Raw genomic sequence first — 14,285 nt, 5'->3', positions numbered from 1 at the left:
CAAAGTAATGGACAACTGATATATGTTAGTCCTAAGCACAAATGTCTTATATTCGAATATTGTAAGTTTGCAACCAATTATGTCTTCACTCCCTTGTAACTTAATCTAAATATGTTGTTTAACAAAAATGTGGGTTAATTGAATTGAATATGTGCCTATTGACTATTGTTAATCCCAATCAAATGGTCACACCAAGTTTTTGCTACAACCAATTGTATACACTTTTATATATGTATCTGTATCATCACACTCTTATCAATCTCTTTCAAGTCATAACTCATAAAACACGTGATGAGACTGCTTTTTCACGATTCAACTTATCAAATCCAATGTCAATTCATCGAACAACAATCCCAATGCAAATATACAGCAAATTCTTGAGTTAGTAAAATATACCACATACCAAGCATTCTGCACATTTTCTTTAAGCAAAATATTATCTTGGAGAAATGGAAACAAAGGAGATGGTAATTAGATTACCGGATGAAATACGACTAGCAGAGATGGAAGATGAGGAAACTGTAGCAATAGTCATTTAACTTGGACTTTATTGGGGTAATGGTTGCTGAATTAAAAATCAATGATTATTGGTTCCTTAACTTATTAAAGCGTGCATCTATGATATTTTTGTCAACTTCGTTAGAATTTCACCTAAAATGAGTCACGTACCACACACATAAGGCTAAATCAAGGGGCAAATATGGAAAGCCAAACGAGAAAAATTGTAGCAATGGTTCCTCAACTTTAACCCAATTGGAGAAATGATCCTTCAACTTTAATAGTCAATTGGAGAAATGGTCGTCCAACTTTAATCCAATTATAGCAATGATCCTTCTAATATGACTTATTTTGATGGAGTTGACGAAAATGACCATAGCTGCATATTTTGATAAGTTAAGGGACCAATGATCGTGAATTTTTAGTTGAGGAACCAGTGCTCCAATTGAGTTAAAATTTAGGAATAATTTTTACAATTTTTTCATGGAAGAAATGATTGAGAAGTAGGTAATGATGGCATCAAGACCTAAATGCAATTCTTAGTGGCGGAGCCAACATGAGTTCATTAGTTGTCCTTGACCTCAACAACCTTAAAAACTTCATGCATATTTGTTTGTGTATTGTATTTGACCCTTATAAACAATTAAGACAAATTAAACTACAACCTCCTCTTCCTACTTTTTTTTATTTTCTTCTATCATATTTGTGTCCCTTTTCTCTTCTTGTGTGTGACTCTATTGTGAGCATCATGTGCTCGATGAAAATACCTAAGTTGAAAAGTCTTGACATTTTTTAACATTACTCCACATCTTGTATCCACCCTTGACATGCCTGTACAAATAATAGTAGTTGTCGACATATGTTTGTATAAGCTTTCGGCATATGTTAGCAAGAATTGATAGATGCCTACCAGGTATTCAATGAAATGACTAAATGAAGCTTTGTTGGTCAATATTATGACTCCATTATTTAAAAATCTTAGTTACGCCACTGGTTACTCTCCTTTCCATGGCTCTTTTGGTCTCTCACTAGTAATACCACTTTTCTTCTTACCACCATCACTTCCACTGATAACATTATCGTCTGCTCCGATTAGCCTGCTATAATCTGCATCTGCCATTGTTGGGGGCCATTTTCTACTGTTTACTGTCTATAAATCCAAGTGTTTTTCATACATCAGCTCAGCTGGGACGTTAAATACCTCAATCAAGGGTAAACAAAGAAAAAGGGAGTAAAAAAAGAGAGGGGGTGTGAGTTGCCACTCTGCATGCATGCAAGTGGTTCGACCTGTTGCCACGTCTGTCACTTTGTTGCAAGTATGTATGAGTGGCGATCGAGTCTGCCTTGGTCTGCCTCAAAAATTACATCACCTGAATATTTTAAGATATAAAGAATTGAAAAAGAAAACTTGGGAAACGTGAAAGAATAGACCAAAATAAATATGCATTAAAATATATGATTTATTATTGAAAGAAAAACTAATGAAAGAGATTTGAAAATTTTGAATTTTAACGATAAAGATAAAATAAAGAGTAAAATAAATAGTATCATGATTGATTTTTTAGTGTAAAAATGTAGTTTTCGTTAAAGTGAACAATATTATAAATTTTTCGTTAAAATTCCAATTGAAAAGAAAACTAATGAAAAATGATTTAAGAAATTCAGAGAGCATTCTCATTCGTTTTAGAAGTCTTCTCGACGCAACTCCAAGATTAAAATATTTATTTATTTTTATTTTATGTATTTCCTTCGTTGTCGTTTTAGTTATCACATGCTGATCAGCACTAACAGCTAGCTAATTTGTCAATTTTCCTACTTAATTATGTTTAGCAATCCAAAGCAAACGGTATTATCCTAATCTATTGGGAAATGGAAATGCCCCAAAATGGGCTCAATCTACATAGGCAGTTAGTTAAGTGCTAATTATATTCTCTAGTCAAACCATTATAACAAAACAACTTTAACGAAAAGTTTTTGGTACTGTTCATTTTAACAAAAAATTATATTTTTATACTAAAAAGTCAATCATAGTACTATTCACTTTATCATTTATTTTGTCCTTATCGTTAAAATTTAAAGTTTTCAAATCATTTTCATAAATTTTCTTTTATAACAATGAGGTTTAATACTCTAATCTATATTTTTAAAGTTATGAGCTCATGCATTACCTTGCCTACCGGAAAGTACAAATAAATTATTATAACCATAAGAGGCAAAGAGTCAACCCATTAAACCAGAATTGCACTTCTCTAAAACTAGTTTTCTTTCACTAAATACAATATCTAACGTTTACTGCCGCATGATGGCTCAGTGGTTGGAGACGAATTTTAGGCTTGTAATTCTGCATGACACGTCTTGCGTTCGATTCTTGCCGCTGGTGAATCACACGATGGTGGCCAGGGGAGACTAAAATGCCTCTGTGAGTCTTTCTGGCTTCCGGAAGAGTGGACTGTCGTGGCAAAACCACCAGCTAATCCCCTTTTTGTTAAAAAAAAAGAAAAAGAAAAAAAAAAAGAGCTGCTATTAACATTTCAAAAATCTCATTCTACACTCCTCACAAGTGTTTTTTTTTTCTCTTCTAATTATAGAAAGTTTAGAGTGTAAAATGAGATTTTTGAAGTGCCAATAACAATTCCTTAAAAAATATCTAACATTCTTGTTAATCTTTACACGTCATATGTTTAAATATTGTTAATAGCCAATTCGAAACAACCTAATGTTAATAACCAATTCAATAACAACCTAACCCTGAATATCGTTAATAGCCAATTCAATAACAAACTAACTGTTCAATGTAAATATATACTTGTATTAAGTTTCTTGGCCAAACGTCGATTTTTTTAAGGATTTATTATTCTTAGGAAAACTAATGAAAATGACTTTAAAACTTTAAGTTTTAATCAAAATAACAAAAAGGTATTGTAAGTGAATATTATCATGAGTGATTTTTTAAAGTAAAAATGTCATTTTCGTTAAAAATGAACAGTACTAGAAGTGTTTCGTTAAAACTCCATTTATTCTTTCATCCAAATGTTGAGCAAAGCTATAATTAGTTTACTCAAAGTACAGTTAGGTTTATAGCAATACTTAAACAGTCAAAAACCTCGAAGTATAGGTATACAATTATACTTTCCGCGTCAATACGAGTAAATGAAATTACACTTTTCAATATAAATTAGTAAACAAGATGGAAATTTATCAACTGTACTAAATCTGAAAGGCCATAATCTAAACAACAGTAACTTATCCGAGCTCTGAAATTCAGCTTCATATTCCAAAACATTCACAAATAGAAAGCTGGCGACTGTGGGGGCTTCTAACACTTTGACAACAAATATAAAGAATTTAAAATACAAAGGACACAATACAAAGAATTAAACTGGAGGTTAAAAAAGAAAAAGAAAAAAACAAATAAAACATAAAAATCCCTAATGTTCTTATTTGGCATAACTAAAATTTGCTAAATAGCTGCTGATAAATGAGGAACCAATTGAAGCAGGCTGGTGTTTCAGACCAACCGACTCTTTTCTTCATTTTCTCCGGCGTTTTCTAGTGGGATTCTTTCGTTTTCGATCGGAGCAGGTTTTGAAGTTTTTGTCTTGGAAGATGAGGTTGAAACTCTCTGGTGTGGTTTATTTTCCGGCAGGAGTTTCAGCGTGATCCCCATACCTATGAGCAGAAGTCCGGTCCCATGCTCTTCAGTTAATGGCTTTGTGAATATCAAGTATGACAGCAATAATGTGACGGCCTTTCTGGCCGTTGTGATCTGTGATAAAAAACAAGGGATTCAATGAGAATACTTCAAAGGAATTGATATGGTTCATATTGTACTATATGTTTGTTCGTATTTGTGCGTATGATATTTAATGTTGTCTAAGAAACAAGACTCTTGCTTTGAAAATGCTACTTGAAAATAAATGTGATTTCAATATATTTATAACAAGGTATGGTACCACATTGAGATGTCTAGGCACAAATAGACTTGTAACAAGAATGTACCATGGCTGTGGTGGCGGCACCGAAAAGTGCAATGAGGGAAAGGACGGAGACTTGGCCGACAAATGTGGCCATGGCTTCGAAGACTAACACACCATACACGTATGGATGCTGCATAATTCCAAAAAGATTTGTTAGACATTGTGAGGCTTGTGTGACGCATGTAACATGGTGGAATCTTAGGATTTTCGGATTGCAAGTTACCTGCCAACATGAGCTCCATGCTTTGAATAATTCCCCTGTCAAAAGCATTGGTGGAATCAAGAAAGGCAGGCCAACCACTGTAGAGCAAAACAGCATCTCCATCTGTGGATTAGGGTAAAAGAAAGCACAAAACTATATGAGAAGTCACATATTCTTCATGAACAAGTTTTGAGTTCACGTTTAAACATCCGCAAAGAGAATCTAAGGAAATAATGTCACCTGTGTGGTTTCGGGATTCATGGTAAAGATAGCTTCTTGCAAGTTACCCAAAAAGGAATCCATGACTAGAGCGCCCGATACCATCAGAACACCAATCACGCTGAAGTTGGGAGATGTTTGTGCATCTGCTAGGGTGAATAGGATCAAACCCACCACCAAAAGGAGTGCAGAAACGTATTCGTGAGGTGGGTATTTTCGTCTCAAACCTGGTATGAAGGCTCCCATTACCATCACAGGCAGAACCTGAAATACCAAAATCATGAACCTAACATCAGAAAACCGAGAGCAACAGTAGACGGCACTTCCAATTCCAGTTGATCGCAATCAACTATAGGGAAATTCCACAATTGTATTACTCAAAGTACAAACTAGCTTAAAAAAATGACATCTTTTTACATAGTTACTTGGCTAAGAACTCAAATCATCTCAAATCTGCCCCTCTTAACAAGCAACTTTTTTTACACTCAATTTTATCCCCATAGAAGGGTTATCCAGCTAAAGTTAGTTGCTTGAACTGAAAAATCAAATTACCATATAAATTTTCATGTCTTTACCTTTGTCGATTTGAACATGAGCTGTGCCGGATAGTTGAGAAAAGCCAAGGAGCCTTTGGTAAGTCCATGGGACCCCATAAGCACAGCAGAAAGTTTCACATAAGTCTTCCATGGATTCACCATTTGCTTGGTGGTGAAGCCTTGCAGGTAAATCAGAAATAGATACACAAATCCTTGGACAAATGTGAAGTACCAACCATAGCTGCAACAAGAAATTCACAATAAACATAAACTGGTCCTAATCGTAAAACCCGAAATCAAACACTTTCAAAATTATTTGGCAAACAAAACACTTCAAATTTTTTTAAAAAAAAAAAAAAAAAAATCCATTCGATTCGCTTACCTGAATTGTAGCCTGTTGTACACATATTCCTGAAAATTAGCCAAAACATATGATTTAATTAGCAATTCAAACAAGTAAAAATTTGTATATGAAAAAAATCGATTGCTTTTGGGATACAATGCTCCAAAATTTTATTTCATTCCTGAACGTGCAATGAACTGGATACATAATTTAAAAAACGCGGACCAAAATTATATCAAGATTGATCTTTGATTTCCTATAAATGTAAACTAATAAAATAATCGGACCCAATGGTCCCAAAACCAAACGGAGGATTAAAGTTTTCATTTGATATTTGTTTGCTCAACTTTCTCAGCAACCAAACAAATACAAAAGCGGAATATTATTAAATAAAAATCGCAGGTCTGCTATGAACGAAACATTTCCTTGCATAGAAGGGAATGCTTAATCCTTTGCTTGGTTACTAAGACACCAAACAGAAAAAGGGGATACCCAGAGACCAAAAAAGCTGTCATCCAAAAAAATTTCCCAGTAACCAAACAGAAAAAATGGCCTTAAACCACGAATTTCTCCTTTATTTCCAGGCTCAGTTTCTCGGCAACCAAACAGGCGCCGAATTTTTCCCTTACAATAACAACCTATAAAACAGAGTGAAAGAAAATACCTCGCAGACACCATTAACAAGGTAACCAAAGAAGAACCCAGAAGAGCAGAGGAGGAATTGCTGCCATTTGGGTCTGTCAGAGAGCGAAATCCCAAAAAGGAACCGAGCTTGCTCATCGTTCTTCATCGATTTGAATCGTTTTCTCACCGACCCAACTGCGTATTGGGTACCCAAGAAAGAGCTCAGAAAATTCAAAATAAAGGAGAAATTGGGCAGAAAAAAGGTGGATTTTTACCAAAAAAGAACGCGGAATATATGGAATTCAGTACAGTTGGTGATGCACTTGCATGTTGACTATCTCAACACAGAAAAGAGGAGAGAGGAAAATGATATGTATATAAAAGGACAATGGTATCGGGTTGAACACGGTGACTATTTATTCTTTACTTGGGAAGAATGATGCCAGATGTTGAGAGACAGGGGAGAGTTTTTGGACTCAAGAGTCGGAGCTCTGTCTACTTTTCATCAAACTCTTTTCCCTCTTCGAGTTGGGAACGCGGCAGAGTAAAAGAAACAGACAAGGGTTTTTGTTTTCTAAAGTCATTGTTTTTTCAGCAAACGATAATAAAGTCTATAAATGTAGAAGAGTAAAGGTAAATTTAGTCATAATGAATTTGGTTTAAATTCGTACTTGACGAAAAACAAACTTAAAATCTTTCACTTACGGGTAGACAGGAACGATACTAGACTACAGTATTAAATTACTCTAAATAATTAAGATTTTAGAAAGTTTAACAGTGTTATTAGAGGTAGGTTTTTTTGGCGTTGTGAGTTGCGGGTGGTTTTTTATTTGTAGAGATAACCGACCTCTACATTTATTTATACTAAATCCTAATTCCCCATCACCTTTTCCCCATCTCTTATGGAATCATTATTTATTTGGAATAGGAAGTTATGAATCGAGTAAGATAAATAAATAAAAGGGTTCAATTGTATATTGATTTTGATCCTTTCAAGTGTACTTTTTAGAAAGATATCTAGTTGTAGCCAAAAGAATACAAAAAAAACAGTGTTTTTAAGAAAACACTAAAACGTTCACCATATAATTGAGTTGTTAACAATTTTGGATTTGAATATTTTTTTTATAAAAAAAATTGCCTAAAATATAAACAGTTTAAATAATTAAAATACAATGCCAGACTTACAAAGTTTATTTGAGATTTTTCAAATTGATCTCCATCCTTCCATTCTCCATCTATATAGACACAAAGTTACACCAGAACAAAAAAAATATAGGTTAGCATGCATTTCCATTTGTTTTCCAAATTGGTGAGGTTTCGTATCGTATCGTTTTTGGTTTATTGATGTACACACTTATATATATACAAGTTCTTTAAGAGAAGGAATTCCCACTTATTTTTATTTTATGGATAATACATGCATTTATTTCTTGGGGTTGAGCTAATTCTTCCTTGCGAATAAGGTATCTTGACCTTACAATTTCATAATCAGAGCCATTCAAATTCTTAATTTTCGTTTTGAAGATCATTCTTACCAAGGATCGTTTCAATCGGAGATCATTAGTTATTCAAATATATAGAACAAATTAACGGTGTAAATACCAAGTAATATATTCATGATGAACCATCTATTTATTTGATATTTTTGGATGATTAAACGATCTCCAATTTGAATGATTTCTTGTAACAGTGGTCTTTAAATGAAAATTAATAAATTGAACAGTTTCGATTATTCGAACAAGATACAATATTCGTAAATGAAAGATATGTAAATTCCCACATAGGGAAATGCAAATATTATCATAATTTTATTCCTTAGAAGATTTGAGCTTCCTCCTCGATCCACACCATAAATACAAAATAATGAACCAGGATTTAGTAGCCAACTTTAATTTGGATTTTAATAAACCTTCACTTTACAAGATAGATTAAATTACACTCCATGTATTTACAGGTCCATGCAAACATTAAATCAAAGAAGGTAATGGTCAAATTCGACCATTGTTCAATGACCTAGCTACTCGTCAAGTCAAATAAAAGCTTGGATTGATGATCAAAAAAGAGAACGGGTCAATTAAGGGGTGGTTTGGAAGTGAGGTGATTAAAAAAAAAGCACCCATGAAAAAAAGCTGTGAGGGTTTTAGGTGTTTGGTAAACTGAAAAAAAATGGCTTATTTTGGAAGCTGCTGTGAGAATAAGCTGAAATCAAAGGAAAAAGCCAAAGCTGCTATTTGCAGCTTTGGAAAACTGACTTTTTTTCAAAGCACACGGAGCTACACTGCTCCTTTAATGAAAAGACCCACTATCAGACTGCTTTTTTTTTCAAAAGCACTTTTACAAAAAAGTTTACCAAACACTCTGCTGATTTATTTCACAGCCGCTTATTCTCACAGCACAGCCGCGTATTCTCACAGCAGCTTTTTTTCAAAGCACAGCAATACCAAACCAGCCCTAAGTTTCGTGACAGGCGGTGTTCCTTAACTTAGAAATTTGGATCCGTACTAGACATTAGTGTCTGGAACTTAAGAATCAACACATCTAGACTTAAAATAAATAAAAAAAACATCTAAACTACTGATTGGTGAGTATAAGAAATCAAAGATGTTGGTTTGTGTGTGATGGACCATCGAAATGAATTAATAAAAACCATCGAATTTAATTTGTGTAGTTCAAATATGTTGATTCATAAGTTCCAGACACTAAGTTCAAACCGGATCAAATTCCCATAATTTTTTTTTGACACACCCCGACCGAGGCCAAGGCATGCTAGCCATCACGTGAGAGTGACATAACCATGTGCACAGTGCGGAAGCGATAAAGATAGCAAATATACGAATAATTAAAAACCACATTTAGAGAGTACTCTCCTAATCAGAGCATAATAAGTCTAGGTACAGTCCAGTAGGACAAGTACTAGTTACACAGTACCAGGAATATCCTACTATAATATAGAATAGTCAGAACAGCCGACATCTTTGAGCCCCCAACAACAACTTACTTAAAACCTGGAGGGGCGCAAAACAGAAAACGTGAGTGGGCAAAAACAAATGTTTTACAAAATCATTTCATTTATCAATATACTAACCTCTCGCTGTAAAACATGTATAATTTTTCCAGAATCAAGATATAAGCATATACATATATATATCTGAAACCATATCAATTCAGTTCATGCTTCATATAATCATATTCATAGGTATAAATGCCATGCCAAGATATAATAGAGTCAACAATTCAGGTAAGAATAATTTCATAGAATTGTGATATGTTAGCCGGAACTCCTATGGTAGTTTGTACGGCTGAATTCATAGCTCAAACTCAATCTAGCCGGAGTCACTACTATGACCTATATGGCAATATACTTCATATAAGTCGGAACCATTGAAAAGGGCCTGTATGACAAGATTGGGTGAAATATAATTATGCTCAATTCTATTCTCTCATAGTAGTCGGGCGATAAATCGCTAGTCACCTACGAGTCGGAACCATAATAAGGTCTGTATGGTAAGACTGTGCACTTAAGTTGGATCCAATATGAGCATATAGTGCAGGAGGTGACGTAAATAAACAGGCCTGTATTTCATATCTCTGGCTAATTCACAATCACCCTAGGTGCAGCTTTATGAGCTCAACATTACTTAATCACATATCACATATCACATCATCGATGATTCACACAACCAAACATAACTTACCTGAACTCACATGTGCCTCCACAACACCACATTTATATATATATATATATATATATATATATATATATATATATATATATATATATATATGCAACCATGCAATGCATATTCAAAATATAGAAGCATTTGGCATATTATTTCAAAGCATAGTTTCTTTAAAATTCATTTTTGGGAAATATATCAAGTATATAAATATATACTAAAAACAAAAGCCCACTCACTGATATGTCGAAGGGTCGTAGCCCCCGAGTCACCCGTGGATACGCTCGTCCTCGAGATAAGCATCACCTATATGCAAATTAACTATAAAAACGTTATTTTTAAAGCACATAGGCAATACTAGCTAATAACTTTTCATACATTGCTCAAAATAGGTATATGAATATACCTCAGTGATCTACACAACCTTATGATCATCCCCATATTTTAAGAAATATTTTTGGACCTTCCATGCGTCGCCACGCGCCGGCAAGGGCACGGCAAAACGCGCCCCCACACGGCCCAAACCTGATGGATTCCCTAACCACCGTTAGGGAATATTCCGTTAAACCTAACAGATTCCGTCACATTTGACTGACGGTGTGAGAATATTCCGTCAGCTTCGGCGACCGTCGCCGGCGCCAGAAACTGGGCAAAACTTCAAACTCACTATTCTCCTTCGTTTCTTCACCATTTTTCATGAAATTGGTACCAAAATGAAGCTAATAACATGTAGAATCACGTTATACTACTTTTAAGCCTTGAATTCCACTAGAATCTACCTGAGGAAGCTTGATAATCCGGTCGACTTGAAAAGCTTCGATCTCGGCCCTCCGACGTCCAAACTCTTCAAACGAACTACCCCAAGGCTCGTGAGGACCTCCTTAAGCCTTCTATGTGCTTAGAATTCCCTGAAAATTGAAGAATAAAAGTTGCATGAACAGTGCATGGAATCGGACATTGTGATTCCACGTGAAATCAAAGGTAACCTTACCTATATTTGGTACCTTTGAACTCGCGAGGACCTTAGGAACACAATGGTATCATTTTCAACCTCGATCTATAAGGTTTGGGGTGTTCCTACCCTTGTCCATACGTAAGAGGGAAGAGAGAGAGTGAGAGTGAGAGGACACGGGGGAGAGAAGAGAGAGTGTGTGTGTGGCCTAGGATTGGTCAACCACCAAAAAGAACATAACTTAATCCTAATTGGTTCCAAACCATTAGGATTTTAAGAATATTAACCCAAAGCTACACTTAAACCACATTACACAACTAACGTTCAAGGGTATTTTCGTCAATTCACGCCGTTGATAAATATATATTTGGGACGAGCTGTGACATTTTTGGTCAAAGTGCAACTTTTATTGCAAACCAAAACTAAACAAACATACAACATAAGGCCCAAAAACTAACACATGGACAAGCAAAAAGTGGGCCAAGACAAAACAAAGAACGATAGGGCCAACCAACTGTTGTAGCCCAAACACACAGAGATTTACAGACGCTAGAAGCATCCACTGCAATCGTCACCACCGCAGCAACCTCGATCCGTCCAAGTCCTAATCCCTAGCTGAGTATCTCATTTTCAAACACAGCTTCCTACCCCGATTTGCTACACGAGCATAGCCAACAACAACACAATGAAAGCCAGCTAAAGGGATGAAGTCCGTGAAAACCCACGAACAACGCTGCCGAAAAAGGCAGATAAGTCGGAGAAGGTGGTGGTGTTAGAAACACTCGGTGAGAATGCTGGAGCTCGACACACGATCTCCACAATAATCATGGCTGAAAACCGGAATACAGAAGAACAGAGAAGACCAACTGGGCAAGAAGGATAGACTAAATCAAGGTTGAAAGCAGGGGAAGAGAGCAGTAGAAACAAAAAACAGACAAGAGAAATAAAGAAGGAAACGGCAGCAATCGACCCCAGCCACAGCTAGGACCGGCGCCATTGGATTTTCTTGATTTTTGAAGACTCACACCAGAAGGTGAGAAAGACCCTCAGTAGGAGAGAAAACTATCATTCGGAGAGAAGAACTCCAAATTCCCTTAACTTTGGTCGACTATGGATCTATAACGTTCGGTTTTTTCCTAGTACATGTGATGTGATGTGAGGGGTTCAGTGTGCTGATGTACGTTAGATGTATATGTCAAACTATCCATGTGATATACATATAGGGCAAATGATACATGTAAAATCATAACGAGGAAAACGTTTCACAGAGACAAAGGTACCATGCGTTTTCATGAATGTAACGATATGGAAGTCTTCAACCGCATTGCAGCAGCACTTTACACACTTAGTAAGAGTGATGTTATATATGTTAGCATAACTGTAGGTGTATTTTATCCTAATTAACTGATCCTAAATTACTCATTTTTTCTTCTTCAAATAAACGATATTATCTACACTAAGATAAAGAGGATGGACTTAGCCTCACAATGAGCTAGCAATAATGTGGTTCAAATTCGTATTCGGTGAGAATTGAACCTAAGACCTCTCACGTACAAGTGAAGAGGAATACTACTAGACTGTAATACTAAGTGTCTAAATTACTCAATTATATTACAACTGAGATAAAATGTTGGTTTCTTACAAGGATTCTAATGAGAGAATCATAGTGATTGTTTATCTATATAAATAGTGGGCACTACTCTTACAGAAAAAGACACTTATTATTGAACCAAAAGCCTATTGTTTGATTGTGCACTGTGTATCTGACAAAGAGGAGAACCTCAATTATTATTGAAGTCAGATAATTCTTACATGTTAATATATAAGTAAATTCAAGCGCATAAAATGAATTTGACTAAATTTTGGTAAAGTGAAGCAAAAATTGAATTCTAAGGTGTTAAGTGACAAAATTTGATTTTCAAGGTTAAAAGTGAGATCAAGATCGTGTTCTAGGGGTCATAGAACAAAAACATAAGGCTAAAAACCCGTACCTTCCTACCTTAAGGCTTACGAACACATAATTTGGATGAAAACACATATGCACATGCATTTGGTTTTAAAGAAATGATAATCACACTTTACCAATTTGCCTTGGACACGATATCCCGTGAAACGGATTTTAGTCAATTTTTCGTGCCACCCTTCTCTTGGAACGACTTGTTCCAGCCCATGGAACACAAAATTATAACTTTTTGAACAACAATACCCCTCCTTTTTTTCATTAATTTCACTTTGAAACTTAACAAAAATTAATCAAAATTCTAGAGATCTCTCAATTTCTACACAATTAGCATAAAATATTCGTTAAAAATCGAAATTTACATCAACAGATCAACTCAAAAACTGAGTTCTCTTGTTTTTTCGGGAAATCAAGCTTCTTTGATCGCACTTCAAATTTTTCAGGAAACTGAGTGACAAAAACCCAACAAAAGCAATTTTCTTTGCGTTTGATTTCTATATTCAAAGAAGAAAAACAACAAAACGAAGAAAACCCAAATCGGATAAAGGGTTCCTAAGAAAGCCAAAGAGATGAAATTTTATGGGGAAACAAACTGGAAGAACAGAAGGATCCCAGGGAAAGCTGATGAAAGGACGTGGGTGAGGATTAGGCGGAAGATGTGAGGGATGACGTTGAACTCGTCAGCGATGGCTCGGGTAAGGTTGAACTCGGCGAAGTGGATGGGTACGATTGTTATTTAATCTTTCATTCCATTCCTACCTGAGCGTACACCAAACATAGCATGGAATCTCCGTTCCGTCCCTTCTATCCCATTCTGTCCCGTCTGCATACCAAACGGTACATAAAGGCCGAGCTATACTTTTACTACTATAATGTTGTATGGATCTTCAAAAGCTGACGAAACATTTATTAAAGAAAAGAAAGCCCATGATTTTCAGAGGCTCCGGTCTAGAAAATAATTTACACGGAACAAGTTTATCACCATATGCCGCATTATGTTCTATAATACATGATGTATAAGTTTTTGGGAGAATTTTTGGTCGCCACTTTAAACTTTAGTGTATCTTTACTATACACATAATCATCTACCAGACTACCACATGTCATTTTATTTAACTTTGATTAGTTTATTCAAAATTGAAAAAATGACATTTAATGTGAAATTAACTAGAGTTAGGTGAAATGACATATGACAAACGATTAGGTGTATGGTGAGCTACACCATAATTATGGTGGTGAGCAAAAATAAACCAAAAGTTTTTGAAAAATATTGTATTATTAAATTAAATGTTATATA

General features: G+C 35.2%; 1 protein-coding gene across 2 annotated transcripts; it reads right to left on the bottom strand.

The window, feature by feature from the left end:
* Nucleotides 1–3,660: 3,660 nt before the first annotated feature.
* LOC126613773 (UDP-galactose/UDP-glucose transporter 2-like) lies at nt 3,661–6,945 on the bottom strand. 2 transcript variants are annotated; one of them, XM_050281362.1, is made up of 7 exons: nt 6,440–6,941; nt 5,815–5,843; nt 5,472–5,673; nt 4,918–5,160; nt 4,699–4,800; nt 4,498–4,605; nt 3,661–4,264 (listed from the first exon to the last, which is right to left on the bottom strand). In XM_050281362.1, exons 1-7 carry the CDS (start codon nt 6,563–6,565, stop codon nt 4,007–4,009), a joined length of 1,068 nt encoding a protein of 355 aa, XP_050137319.1. In that variant the 5' UTR covers nt 6,566–6,941; the 3' UTR covers nt 3,661–4,006. The 2 variants fall into 2 exon arrangements, with proteins under 2 accessions (XP_050137319.1, XP_050137318.1); XM_050281361.1 differs by having other exon boundaries at nt 4,498–4,800; nt 6,440–6,945.
* Between the last annotated feature and the right edge of the window lie 7,340 nt (nt 6,946–14,285).

This window comes from Malus sylvestris, chromosome 2, assembly GCF_916048215.2.
Source record: "Malus sylvestris chromosome 2, drMalSylv7.2, whole genome shotgun sequence".
In the NCBI taxonomy this organism is placed as follows: domain Eukaryota; kingdom Viridiplantae; phylum Streptophyta; class Magnoliopsida; order Rosales; family Rosaceae; genus Malus; species Malus sylvestris.
This window is presented reverse-complemented; position numbering and strand designations above follow the sequence as displayed.

Coding starts and splice junctions, on each gene's coding strand:
- LOC126613773 (XM_050281361.1), bottom strand. CDS start 6,565: ATGAAGAACGATGAGCAAGCTCGGTTCCTTTTTGGGATTTCGCTCTCT. Junction 4,801..4,917: donor TGAATCCCGAAACCACACAG/GTGACATTATTT, acceptor CCTAATCCACAG/ATGGAGATGCTGTTTTGCTC. Junction 4,265..4,497: donor GTGCCGCCACCACAGCCATG/GTACATTCTTGT, acceptor TTTTTATCACAG/ATCACAACGGCCAGAAAGGC.